General features: G+C 46.3%; 1 protein-coding gene across 1 annotated transcript; it reads left to right on the top strand.

The window, feature by feature from the left end:
* Positions 1-203: 203 nt before the first annotated feature.
* LOC135824563 (ras-related protein O-RAL-like) lies at positions 204-9,734 on the top strand. The gene is made up of 4 exons (XM_065337295.1): positions 204-789; positions 5,019-5,165; positions 7,153-7,287; positions 8,848-9,734. The coding sequence occupies exons 1-4, from the start codon at positions 637-639 to the stop codon at positions 9,064-9,066; spliced, it is 654 nt and encodes a 217-aa protein (XP_065193367.1). The 5' UTR covers positions 204-636; the 3' UTR covers positions 9,067-9,734.
* Positions 9,735-13,198: the final 3,464 nt, after the last annotated feature.

The raw sequence follows: 13,198 nt of genomic DNA on the forward strand, positions 1-13,198 counted from the left end.
CTGGATAGCGCAAGACTGTACTCTGTAGTGTAGCCTAGACGACTAGATATCGATAGGTTTTGGGAGCAGAGGTATTTTAGCTAGGCTGTCACATGGTCACACTCGATCCAGTCAAAAACGAATGACCAAACGTGACAGATAATGAGATCATGCCTACTATACCCCGGCCCAGTGTCAACAGACTCAACACTACCTTTTTTTGGCAAGCACTACTCATGCATGGACTGATGGAGCGCTCAGAATAAGAAATTTTTTGCTGCTGCTTTTCGCCTGTAGCTGTCGTGCCAGACAAGCAACCTTGGAAGCAATAATAGTTGGAGCTCAGACAGAAGTGGAAACGAGTCAGTTTTTATTCCTTCAACTATTACTTAGCTTACTGGTGTTTCTAGTAGTAGTAGTGGAGAGTCAGTGAACACGCTCGCTAGCTGCGCGCACCTGAAAACTACTGTTGTATTTGTAACAGTTAGTGTGTCATGTCCTGAGTGTAGATTGACCTGGTGACTCGCTTAGCTAGCTCGTTGAGCACGATAAAATTCCTGTCAGAGCCACGCGTTACTCGCTAACGTTATTACCGTACCGTGCGTGTACTAGTAAGTTAGTGAACGTCTGTGAGCACGTCCAGCAAAGTCGATCCCAATGCCGGGTGGTAAAAGCAAGAAGAAGAAGAGTAAAACGGGGACGGGCGGCCACAAGAATGGAGTGGTCGACCAGGAGTACTATCAAATACTCCTGCTTGGCGTCGGCGGGGTGGGGAAAAGCTCATTGGTTCTGCAACTCGTCTTCAACGAGGTGAGTGCCGCTAGTGCTTTGGCGATATTATTATTACGGCAGCCTGACGTACGTCGTTGGCAGCCTACATTTGGACTCACCTCTCATCTTTGTATCTGCCGTGTAGGAGCATTGTGAGGCTGCATACTGCCGGTGTGCATGATGCATCGGCGGCAATACTACCAAAAGTACCAATAGTACCAATAGTAGAGTGACACTCGCACGTCATTACAACCAAGTCCAATGTCTGAGTCCCATAACTGGCATAAGGGTTGGGCGGTGCAGTGACAGCACACTATTTTTTATCCCCGTAGCTATGCAGAAGACGTTACTTCAGTAACGTCTGGCGCTAGCCAGGGTCCACACAGCTTTAATTTGGTATTTGTTTGTTTGTGTGTTTGTTTGTTTGTTTGTGTCACGCCTGGCGCTATCCCGTATCTGTCCCGTATCTTAGACTACAAAGGCTCTACAGGATTGTACATAACAGCTGTCCACAATATTTGCTGGCTCCAGTATCTGTCCCGTACCGTACCAATATTCGTCGTATTATGTATACGACTCCCTGATGTAGAGGGAGATTTGGAAAGAAATAGGGAGACGAGGAGGAAATTAAATTAGAATAGACGCCGAATAGGTGATAGGATGCGTCAGCATAAACAGCGTCAGCATAAACATACATGTACTTTGGAAGAGAGATCGCGTCGTCTCCAAAATAAGCGTGAACGAGCGATTCAGCGTCGGTCACAGGAAACGTCGGAAGAGAGATCCCGTCGACTCCAGAACGCCCGTGATCGGCAGAGTCCGCCGGTCCCAGGCAACGTCAGGACAGACATCCCGTTGAATCCAGAACGCCCGTGATCCGCAGAGTCTAAGCCGGTCCCAGGAAACGTCAGGACAGACATCCTGTCGAGTCCAGAACGCCCGTGATCGGCAGAGTCAGCGCCGGTCCCAGTGAACGCCAGGACAGACATCCCGTCGACGCGCAGAAAAACTAAATCTGCCGCCTCTTTTGCCGTCGGACAGGATACGTATCATAGGAGACTGTAAAGTAAGTAGTTATGTAATGTCCAAATTTCTACTTGAGCAGCAGGTCACTCGCGTTGATTTTTCGACGTGCGAGCCAAATAACGCGAGCTGAACTTTCGCGTCGCAGACATCCCGTCGACGCGCAGAAAAACTAAATCTGCAGACTCTTTTGCCGTCGGACAGGATACGTATTTTAGGAGACTGCTAAGTTATGTAATGTGCTCCACAGGCAACCATGCATTCGGCGTCGTCATTGGCTCAACAGGTCAATGTACATGTATTACTACAAAAAGGCCAGAAAATCCGATTACTGTATTAAAATCAACTAATTTTCGCTGGCGATTTAATTTCGCTGATTTCGCCGCTTGGTACCAACCGGCCAAAGTAAATCACAGGCCAAAGTTTGTCATATAGGAAATTGATGCTTTATTGAGCAATGGATGCATGTGAGAGCAAAAATACCTATCGATTTCAAATTTGACGTGAAATTGCGCGTCGCGTCGGAAATAACGTGCATCTTAACCTCTCTAATAGAGAGGTTTCTATTTCTCATCAGCCAAAATTTGTTGATTTACAGTATAAGGAGATAAAAAGAAAAGAAGGAGCAAACCAAAAGAAGATGATTATTAGAGAAATAACAATCCGCAATAAATTCTGCAAATACTTTTGCCTCAGTTCTTATAACATGTACGATGAGCTAGGCAAAAAAGCATAAAAGCTTAGCGTAGGGCCCTGAGCTTCCAAGCTCTCTCGTTTGGTGTTTGTTTGTTTGTTTGTCTGTTTATTTGTTTGTTTGTTTGTTTGTGTCACGCCTGGCGCTATCCCGTATCTGTCCCGTACTGTACCGTGCCAGCAAAGACAGCTGGCCACAATATTTTTGTTTGTTTGTGCCATCGACATGCCTGGCGCTATCCCGTACCTGTCCCGTACCATCAAGAGTACGGTACCATCAAGAGAATTAGTATATATGCGAAGTGTATCGGGGGAATGCATTCAGCATTCAGTGCAGTAACACTTTGTGTGGATTTGTGTGCGAGGCCGAGATCCCACTAGCAGGCTGGCTGGGCCGCCTGTCGACCAGCCCGGGAATCGCATGTAGGCCGATAGCATAATAATTATGACGTATATACAGTCATGTAGATGTATAGCGGGGAGTCATATAATGTAAACGACTCCCTGCTGTATGGGGAGATTTTCTTTAAAAAAATACGAAGCAGGGAGACGAGTAAATGCAATCAGAATGGATGTTAGTTGCCGTCAGTATAATAATAATAAGAAGAAGAAGAACGCCCGTGATCGGCAGAGTCAGCGCCGGTCCCAGGAAACGTCAGGACAGACATCCCGTCGACTCCAGAACGCTCGTGATCGGCAAAGTCAGCGCCGGTCCCATAGCTATGCAGAAGACGTTACTTGTACTCATTGAAACGTTGTTGCAATACAATGATGTAGCTAATCAAAGGAAAAAGCATTTCCATCAGTTCTAACAACATGCACGATGAGCTAGGCAACAAAGCATAGCGCAGGGCCCTGAGCTTCCAAGCTCTCTCGTTTTGATACCCAGGGGCCATCCGTAAATATCGATAGTTTTTTCAAGACGATAATTATGTGTTCATTTCTCCCCAGACCTCCTCCCTCCCCTCTCAAAATGGTGGTAGTACATTGGGTACTACACTTGCCTGCGACCCGAGAGGTCGCGGGTTCGAGCCCCGCAGTCGCACATCTGCCTGCAAAATCCCCACGGCGCAGCTCACCAGATCAAAGGTGTGGATCCTCTGCACTCAGTAGAGTTAAGTCGAGCGAGCTGCAACTCCCGGCCGAAAGGCGGGCTCATGTCCCTACATGGCTACGTCCCCTTGTCTAACCCCCAAGACGAAAATGATAGGCGACTGGCCGGAAATAAAATCAGTTCATTGTGTAAAAAGTGCCTTTTCTAGGGACCGTATTTTATATAAGCCGCACTAGAGTATAAGCCACCCCCCTTGCCACGAAATACAGACATCTACCCTATTTCATTTCACCATAAATTTGATCATCGGAGTATAAGCCGAACCCTCTTTTTTCGGGTGAATTTTTGAGTGTTCAAAGTGTGGCTTATACGGTAAAACCTGTAACTAAAGACCACCGTGACTAGCGACCAGCCTGGTACTACAGACCACTTCGCCAGGCACGGACGGCCTCACATTATTATGATTGTGCGGTGCAAACCTCTAAGGATCGCCTGCCACTAAAGACCGCTTTCTCTGGCCCCAAGGGGTGGTCGTTAGTCACAGGTTTTACTGTTGTTGTTGTTGTTGTTGTTGTTGTTGTTGTTGTTGTTTGGCTTTATTTAGAGTGCAGTTCCAAAACAGGCCTAAACCTAATGACAATGGTCCCACTGATAATAAGAGAAAAGAAAAATATATAAAAATAAGCGATACTGTACTCCGGAAAATCCGGTAACTGCGTAACACTGTGTTATTACAATCCACCATGTGTGGACTAGCTACTCCATGCACTGTACTCAAAACCAGTATTGTTTCTCCAATTGTCTACAAAATCCGAAAGAATATTAATCGAACCAGGACTTAGGCATGTTCTTGTTGGGTATATTTTTACTCTTCATTTGCATTTATAGGCGATTCACATGACATGCAAATCCACGTGTATGGCCCTCTATTTACTTGTGTGACCAAAACGCGTGCAATATCAGGATAAACTTGCTGGGGGGGGGGGGGGGGCATAGGCCCACGTTTGTGCTTTTTGTGCCAATGTAAAACCAGCGAAAGTGCTTGAGTATGGTGCTCGAGGCAAACAGGTATGCTCAAGTACACAGGCGCGTGCAAGATTTCCGATGGGCAGCTTGTACACTTTTACACAAACATGTTTTCGTTCATATGCACGTTGTGTGAATTGCCTGTAAGCAGAGAATGCTCTGTGACAAGAAGCACAATAGCAGCAGATTAGTTCATAAGGGGACATAAGACAGAGACAGGTTATTTTCTATATTAGTACTTGTGCCGGCAGATAGAATCTTAAAACTCATCCATCTGGTGTTTCTTTTCTTGTGAATGTGTTTGCATATGTGTGCGTGTGTTTTTTTGCATGTGCACGTGTGAGTGTGTGTGCGTGTACATGCGCGCGTGTGTGTGTGTATGTGTGTGTGCGTGCGTGTACGTACACGTGTGTGTGTGTGTGTGTGTGTTTGTGTGCATGCGCGTGTACACGCGTGAATGCTGTGCCGGCAGTTTCACGACGAGTACCGCCCATCTGAGGTAGATAACTATCAAGCACAGGTAGAAGCGGACGGCATAGTGTCACGAGTAGACGTGTTGGACACGTCCGGCCAAGAAGAGTACGCACTGGCGCGTGACAGTTACATACGAAACAGCATGGTACGTGCATTTGTGTGTCCAACCGTGCGTGCATAGGTGTATAGTATTTTCAGGAGTTAAAAGCCACACTGCAGTGTAAGCCGTACCTGGCATTTTTAGCCACTAGTACAGTTTCGCTCGGTGAAATCCAACCCAAAGTGCAAAGCTGGTGCCCTGTACCAGTTTTGATTACATCATCGTATCTGTACATGCGTAAGTTCAGCCGCATTCGTGCCACTCCCAGGGTGTCAAGGGCCGTGCAAAAACAGGGCGCCAAATGTGCACTCTGGGTCGGATTTCACAGAGCGCAACTGTACTACATGTGTATTCCTCTGATAACGGATTTTCCACGATGCTGTTGATGGCCAATTTTACCCTGGTGACATCTTTTGGAGGTCATTGAATCATGGCTGAAAGCTGCGGGATTAGTTTCTCCATGAAAATGGTCAAATCGATGACCACCGCAAAACACATGGCGGTCGTACCGTGCTATCTTCACTCTCCACGAACTACTGTACTAGCAGTAAGTCAGGAAATTTTCTTCTGAAAAGTGGTTTTCTCCAGTATGCTGTGCCATAGCAATGAGAAGAACTGACTCTGACTGAAGCAAAGTACGAGTGCTCCTGCCTTTCCGATTTCGACGGAAACTGCACGCGAAAAACAACGCTTCATCAGCAGCTATGATGCAAAAACAGCCAAGGGATGATCTGTAGTGGCACGTGCAGGGCCTGCCACTGCATATACGCATATGTGCACGGTCAGCTCTGACTTTGATCGATCTGATTCCATGACTGCTGGTTGATCTGCATGCTTCTCCCTTTCGCGTGCAAACATGTTTTAAATCGATCGAGTTTCGGCTGTACATCCGCCAAAACGTTGGGGGGGGGGGGGGATGGCGCTCTCTTGCCCCCTTCCCTCCCCCCCCCCCCCCCCCCCCCCCCCTGTCGCTTCTTACGCCACTGCATGGGCTTGGTATTCCTATGTCAACTACTGCTTGGCGCTTCCCTCCCTATTAAAATTTGGGAGGTTTCGCTCGTAATTACGTATGAAAATCCGTATGTCGTACGCGCCGGGGAGCGAGGGCAACGTTCATACGTAAATCTCTACGGATTTCCGTAGGAAAGCTTATTCCTACGTTGGGTCCTTTGTAGGACATTTTTGAAATATTTTTTTAGCGTTTTCTGGATTTATCCATGGCAACATTCAAGCCGCGCGAAACACAAGGTGCATACCACGTGGAAAACAAAGTGGAAAACGCGGTTGCAGTTCATTGTGCATGCGGTGTGCACATGCAGCCAACGCTTCTCCAAAGCAACAAGCAGTCGTGGAGAAATCACGTAGAGCGACACCCAACAGCGCTGAGTTTTACGTATGAAAATTACGTGCATTTCCTACGTTATTTTCATGTGTAATTCCGTAGAGCGAAACCTCCCTGTTGTTGGGCTTGATGAAGATTGTACGAATGTCAACTAGAGCTTGTAACTTTCCTCTATCTATTGTAGATAGAGTCAACTTCGCTAATAACGACTGCGGATATAACGACAATTCGCGAATAACGACAGAATTTTCATGCCCAGAGCAAAGTCCCATCCAACCTGTATACATGTAATGAGACTTCGGGTATAAGGACACTTTGCTAATAAGGACACTTTTCTGGTGCCCTGCCGAGTGTCGTTATAAGCAAAGTTGACTGTACTTGCCCAATGGTGCAGACAGCAAGATAAATGTACATCGTATCTATTTTACCTTGACATTCGAGGGTGTTGGCAATCCTGTGGATGCAGAAAATACAGTCAATAATCAATCCACTTCTCATACATGTCTGTGTCTTTGTCTCCCTCGTGCACGTGTGTCTCCATCTCCATTGTGCACGTGTGTGTCTCCATCTCCCTCGTGCATGTGTGTCTCCATCTCCCTCGTGCATGTGTGTCTCCATCTCCCTCGTGCACGTGTGTCTCCATCTCCCTCGTACACATGTGTCTGTGTTGCTATGGTTGTACGTATGCAGGGTTTTCTTGCAGTGTTCTCTATAGCAGAGCAGGATTCCTTCGATGCCCTGCCAGAACTGGTAGACGCTGTTCGCCGTGTAAAGAGGGGTGAAGACGCACCAATCATCGTAGTCGGCAACAAGAGTGATTTGAAGGTCAGTTCATCCCAGTCCTTTAGATCTTTGCAGGGCGGTGGCGTTTCTACGGATGCTGAAAACGCAGTCTAACTGAGTCTCAAGCGAACCGTGATTTTCTCATTTCAGTGGCGCTGTGTCTGCTGGTCTGGTTGTTGTCTGTTCTCTAAAGTGTCCTTTCTTATCTACCTGTATCTATTTTCGTGTGTATCTGCTGCTGCATCAACGCCTTGATCCTTGAGGGTGGTGGCTCTCCTGCAGATTTGGAATATTCGGTCTCTATGCGAGTCGAACGCGAGCCGTGAAATTTAACTTTTTCTTACTATATTTAATCTGCTGCAAAAGCAAACTCCACCTGATGGTGTTGAGTACTTTGTTTGGAGGGGTATTCTGCTTGTGATTGTTCTTCTATCCACCTGCTTGTGGATTTGCCTGTGGATTTGCGTGTTCTCCTCTCTGCTTGTTTTCTCTCTCCCCCCCCCCCCCCCCCGTCTGAACTCGAATTCACAACTGTAGCTGTAACTCCCTGCCTCTCTCTCTCTCCCTCTCTCTCCCTCCCTCTCTCTCCCTCCCTCTCTCTCCCTCCCTCTCTCTCCCTCCCTCTCTCTCCCTCCCTCTCTCTCTCTCTCCCTCTCTCTCTCTCTCTCTCTCTCTCTCTCTCTCTCTCTCTCTCTCTCTCTCTCTTTCTGTCCCTCCCTCTCGCTATCCTTTTCTTTCTCTCCCCACCCCCTCGTCCCTTTCTCTCTCTCTCTCTCACACACATAGCCGAAGATTGTTAAGAGGTGCTTCTCTTGAAGTAGATAATTGTGCCACTGCACTGTAATCCAAAGTAAATAGAATGTATCTAGTTACAAGTGTGTTCTATTACAGTAAGATCGGGCGCCGAAGAACACCTCACCGAAGAACACCCAGGCTGGAAAACCGGCAAAATTTAAGAACAGTCCAGGCTAGAATTATCAGATTTAAGAACACTTTTAAAATTGGAATTTCCACATGAGTGCAGTATTTAACTGATTATACATTGTACATGTATGGGAGGTAAGTACATGTCATGTACACGTGTAAACAGTAACTGCTACATGTACAGTCATTCCCATTTACGACACCCACTAGTTTAGAAGTTCTACATTGCACTACATGTACATGTACATGTACATGTACATGACAAACGTCATGACGTCACTCGACTCGCCGCGCGCGTGTGAATAAGAACGGTCTGGCTAGAATCAAAAATTTAAGAACTTTCCTAGGCTGCGCTCGAGCCTCTGCGTTCTTCGGCGCCCGATCTTACTGTATGGAGTCAGCCACGATCTCGCATCTTGTTTTCACTTTCCTATTCCTGACTATTGTGTGCGCTGTATGTGCGTGTGTTTTTGTTTGCACGTGTATGTGTGTGTGTCTATGTGTGTGTGTTTGTGTGTGTGTGTGTGTGTGTGTGTGTGTATGTGTGTGTGTGTGTGTGTATGTGTGTGTGTGTGCGTGTGTGTGCGTGTGTGTGTGTGTGTGCGTGTGTGTGTGCGTGTGTGTGTGCACATGCGCGCGCATGATTATGCTCTGTTATTGGTGCTATTCGCTCTGTAGGAACAGCGTGTTGTGTGGGAATCGCAAGGCAGGGACTATGCGGAAAGCAATCATCTCATCTATTTCGAGACGTCCGCAAAGACATCCGAGAACGTAACGCCAATGTTTGTAGAGCTGGTCAGGCAGATGCGGGCCACACGTGCTGCGGCCGCGGCCCAGAATGGAGCAGTCAGAAGTGGAGGGCATGGTGGGCGACGACGACGCTGCGTCATCCTGTGAAGAGAAGTCGTGCACCTGTAGACACGTCCGAGTATGTGAATGTTATGTGTGTGTGTGCCCATACACACGCACACACACTCACACAGGACAGACACACACACACACACACACACCACATACACACCCATGATAGGTATCCATTTACCTCTGGAGAATCCGTAAATAAACAACACAATACAAAATGCAATACAATCCACACAAACACAAACACACACACACACAGAGAAACTCACACAGGGTAAATTGTCAAACAAAGAACCCAGTGAAGTAACAGACTGGTCCGCGTCATGACAGACAATGTCAGTGAAGTATATCTATTCTTGAGACTGGCGCTTGGCTGCAGGACACCCATTCAAGCAGTTTTATTATCATAATTGCTCAAATTCCACCCTTCTATTCAGTTTTCCCCGGATTTTCCCGATTCTCCTTTTATTTGAGGTCAATTTCCAAAAACTTTTACCTGATATTACAGGCCACTATCAAGCCCAAGAAACATGGGGAAATCAGTTGGATTGTTCGAAATCCAACGTTACACGCTACAAACCAAAATTATGAAAATTGTGTTTATAGGCTGATAACTTCAAGAAAACATAGACCACGTCTGCAAGGTATCATCCACAGACGTACACCCGATGCAAAATTATTTGCGGATTTACGATATCAACTCTGTTCCTGATGGTGTGTGTTTGGCTGAGGGGTGTATCTGACATCCGGAAAGAGAGGGAGAGAGAGAGAGAGAGTGTGTGTGTGTGTGTGTGTGTGTGTGTGTGTGTGTGTTCATGTGTGTGTATGTGTGTATTTGAATGTATGCTCTGCGTTATGAATACCCGGCAATGTGCAGAATGTGCAGAAGGGGCTTTAACTGCCTTCTTTGTTATCAGTATTGGTTCTGATGAACACACACACGGACATACAGAAACAGCTAAACTGTATCTGTGTGCTGCTGTGCTGTTGCTTCAGTATTCTTGTTGTTATGCTTACTCGCCCAGGTGCTGGTGTTTTGCATGGTGGAATGCATGTCGTTTAAAAGTTTGTTCTGTGCCGATTCATGATCACTGCATAGGATTGCATGGCACTATGGTGATGTATGATCGTACATGATATGCATGGTGCTGACTGATGCTGACTGATGCTGACTACATGGAGTTATTGCTGCTGCTGCTGCTCTGCATGGCGGCTACGGATTGATGCATGACTGCATGACTACATGAATATATGGGTGAGTGTATGCTAGCTAGTTCTGTACTTGTTGTGGTCTGTACAGTTGTGTTGATCTGGTATTTGCTAGTGATGTTGCTGCTGGTGCAGCTGGTTCTGCTTGTGGTGCTGGTGCAGCTAGTGCTGGTGGGGTGTTGATAATCTCATCCATACTCTCACTGAGTACGGCCATGTCATCAGTCCAGCTATGAAGACAACATGTCTGAAGTTGTTCGTGGAATAGTCAGCATGGCTGCAGAGGAACTCTTTAGGTAAAGTGCATTTCTGGTATTCAAAGCTCATCACAGGTATTCAAATTGTGGTATTTAAAACTGCAAAGTGACCAGATGAAGAACAATATTCTAAACAGCTAGCAGCTAACACTCTTGTTCCATAAAGCAAGCATTCACACAACACCGTGAATATTTAGAGGGTCCATGCATGTCCTCTGCGGATCAGCACTTGAACAGTTGATCCAAGTAAACATCCACGAGTGAACAGTGTACCCATTTGGCACATACGCACCATGCACATAGCATGGAGTGTTCTGACTGCTGTTGATTTGTAGTGGCACCGCTTGAAAACCTCACAGTCATAATGACTGTGTGCCGGTAATCACCGTTTAGCGCAGTGACATGCACAAGTAGAGGTCCTTGAGCAAAACATCGTTTTTGTCGGTGCTTGGTGCACTGTTACTATGCCATTTTCTCCGACAATGGGTGTTTGGCACATGTTTATCAACAGAAACAATGCCACCAGAAAGAAGTGGTGTTTAGAGTTCTGTTTCAGGTTCACATTCTAGAACTCACTTACCAAAGGCTGTTGGACTTGCTGGCGTGTGGGTGGGTACCTTACGTTCCACATGGTTCTCCCAGCTAGCATGATACTTGATAGGGCCGGCTTCATCCGTGCATGCCATGATCCCTTTTCTCACCCTCTCTGTGCCCAGGTGACGTCAGCAAGGTTCCATATTTCTAAAGATGATCTAACAAACACGTACTTAACTTGTACTTGTCACAGCCTTGGCCTTGTCTATTTGCATAGTGCTTAGATCTGTGAAGTCTGTGTAAAACTGTGCACTCTCTTGGGGGGTACAAGTGAGTTTCAAAAGTGCATCGTTTTACACTATAGAGACCTTTGGTCGGAGGAGTTACTTTTGCCCCGCCCCCACTTCCATCCAATATGCCACCGCCCCCGCTGTGCAGCATCTGATGGTACTGTGGTATTCAGTAAAAATAAAAAATAAAAAAATAAATAAAACTATCATGTTAGATCTAAACAGGGGAGGGGAGCTCCGGAGGAGCGTTGCTGGGACTAAACCCAGCTACAATACTAATCATGTTGGTGACTGTAGGCTGACGCTGCTGTGCAGAGCTAGAGAAGGAAATTGTACAGTAGATTCGTACCACTAGTTGTAGTAGGCACTACACACTGAAATGCAGTCCAGAGCGTTGTTACGTGACAGTGCAGTGCGAACATGCACATCATGGCTTTTATTTGCAGAATTCTGAATCTTGAGGGGGGGGGGCATTATTAGAATCAGGATCCCTCTTCAGGGCAATCCTGGATCTACCACTGGCTGTTATCCGTATGCAGGATTGGCAAGGTTAGGAGATGACTGTACAACAGTTAGGTAGGAGAGATACATAGCATACAGTTCGGTCCCTGTTGCTCTGCCTTTGTGTAGTATACAGTTCTGGAGAATAGCTGCACAATGTGCTGTTAGATGTACATGTACATTGTATGAATACACCGCCATGCTCTTTAAAAACACAATGCTTGAGGCTGGTGTGTATTGCGCAATCAGATGTTCAAAGCTACCGACTCATTGTGCATGATGTATGAAGGGATGGCTTGTGAGAGAGTGACTCTATTTTGTGCTGAACTGCTTCAGTGTTCGGACTCTGTAAGCAGGTCTTTAACTGTTTCAGTGTTCGGACTCTGTTGTAAGCAGGTCTTTAACTGTTTCAGTGTTCGGACTCTGTTGTAAGCAGGTCTTTAACTGTGTCAGTGTTCGGACTCTGTTGTAAGCAGGTCTTTAACTGTGTCATTGTTCGGACTCTGTTGTAAGCAGGTCTTTAACTGTGTCAGTGTTCGGACTCTGTTGTAAGCAGGTCCTTCAACAACAATTTGTAGAGTGTATTACTACACATGTTGTATAGAGATTGAGAGATGGAGTGCATTCATTGTGTGGTGAATTGTGTATTGTGTAGAAGGTTTGAGGTAGTACATTGTATTCGGCAATTGTCTATGAGTGATGGTGCAACAAGGAGCTCAAAGTGCAGATGAGCCGCTCATTCATTCGCACTATCGACCCACGTATCTTCTTGGATTTCACAATGGCAACTACATGCACTTAATGAGTGACAGAGGTCTTCATCAATTATGTCGCTTGCCTTCTGCTACAACACAACAAGCGGACACTGCGAGACCCATTACTGTGATTTGCTCCAGAACATTGAGTATAGCCCAGGGACGACAGGTGTCTTTATGTTCCTAGCCAAGGACTTTCCAAGACCTTGCTGTTGTACGTGTACCAGGTACATACACCGTATTACACCAGTATTAAGTTACGAAACACAATTTAACAAAATTTAATGGTGCATGGAATGTAACGAATGGTTGAATTCAACAAACGGTGGAATTCAACGAATGGTGCCATTCATCTGATGTCTGTCAATCTGGCCCACGGCCTTCAGTAATGTAGTTAGAGTCAGTGAATGGGATCCTGGGGGAATGAAGTGGATTGGCGTGTTTACTGTAGATTTGTAACACCGTGTACACGCGGCTGTAAGTGGCAAGTGTATCGGAATACACGCAGAGCTGATTAAGAGCAGACAAGAGCCACTTCTACCTGTCCTTCTTTGCCAACGACAATTCTGGGGTGTGGAACGAGAGTGTGATTGTAACGTTGTTTTTCACTGCTGAACACAAT

The sequence above is a fragment of the Sycon ciliatum genome, chromosome 9 (genome assembly GCF_964019385.1).
Source record: "Sycon ciliatum chromosome 9, ocSycCili1.1, whole genome shotgun sequence".
Classification (NCBI taxonomy): domain Eukaryota; kingdom Metazoa; phylum Porifera; class Calcarea; order Leucosolenida; family Sycettidae; genus Sycon; species Sycon ciliatum.

Coding starts and splice junctions, on each gene's coding strand:
- LOC135824563 (XM_065337295.1), top strand. CDS start 637: ATGCCGGGTGGTAAAAGCAAGAAGAAGAAGAGTAAAACGGGGACGGGC. Junction 790..5,018: donor TGCAACTCGTCTTCAACGAG/GTGAGTGCCGCT, acceptor CTGTGCCGGCAG/TTTCACGACGAGTACCGCCC. Junction 7,288..8,847: donor GCAACAAGAGTGATTTGAAG/GTCAGTTCATCC, acceptor TTCGCTCTGTAG/GAACAGCGTGTTGTGTGGGA.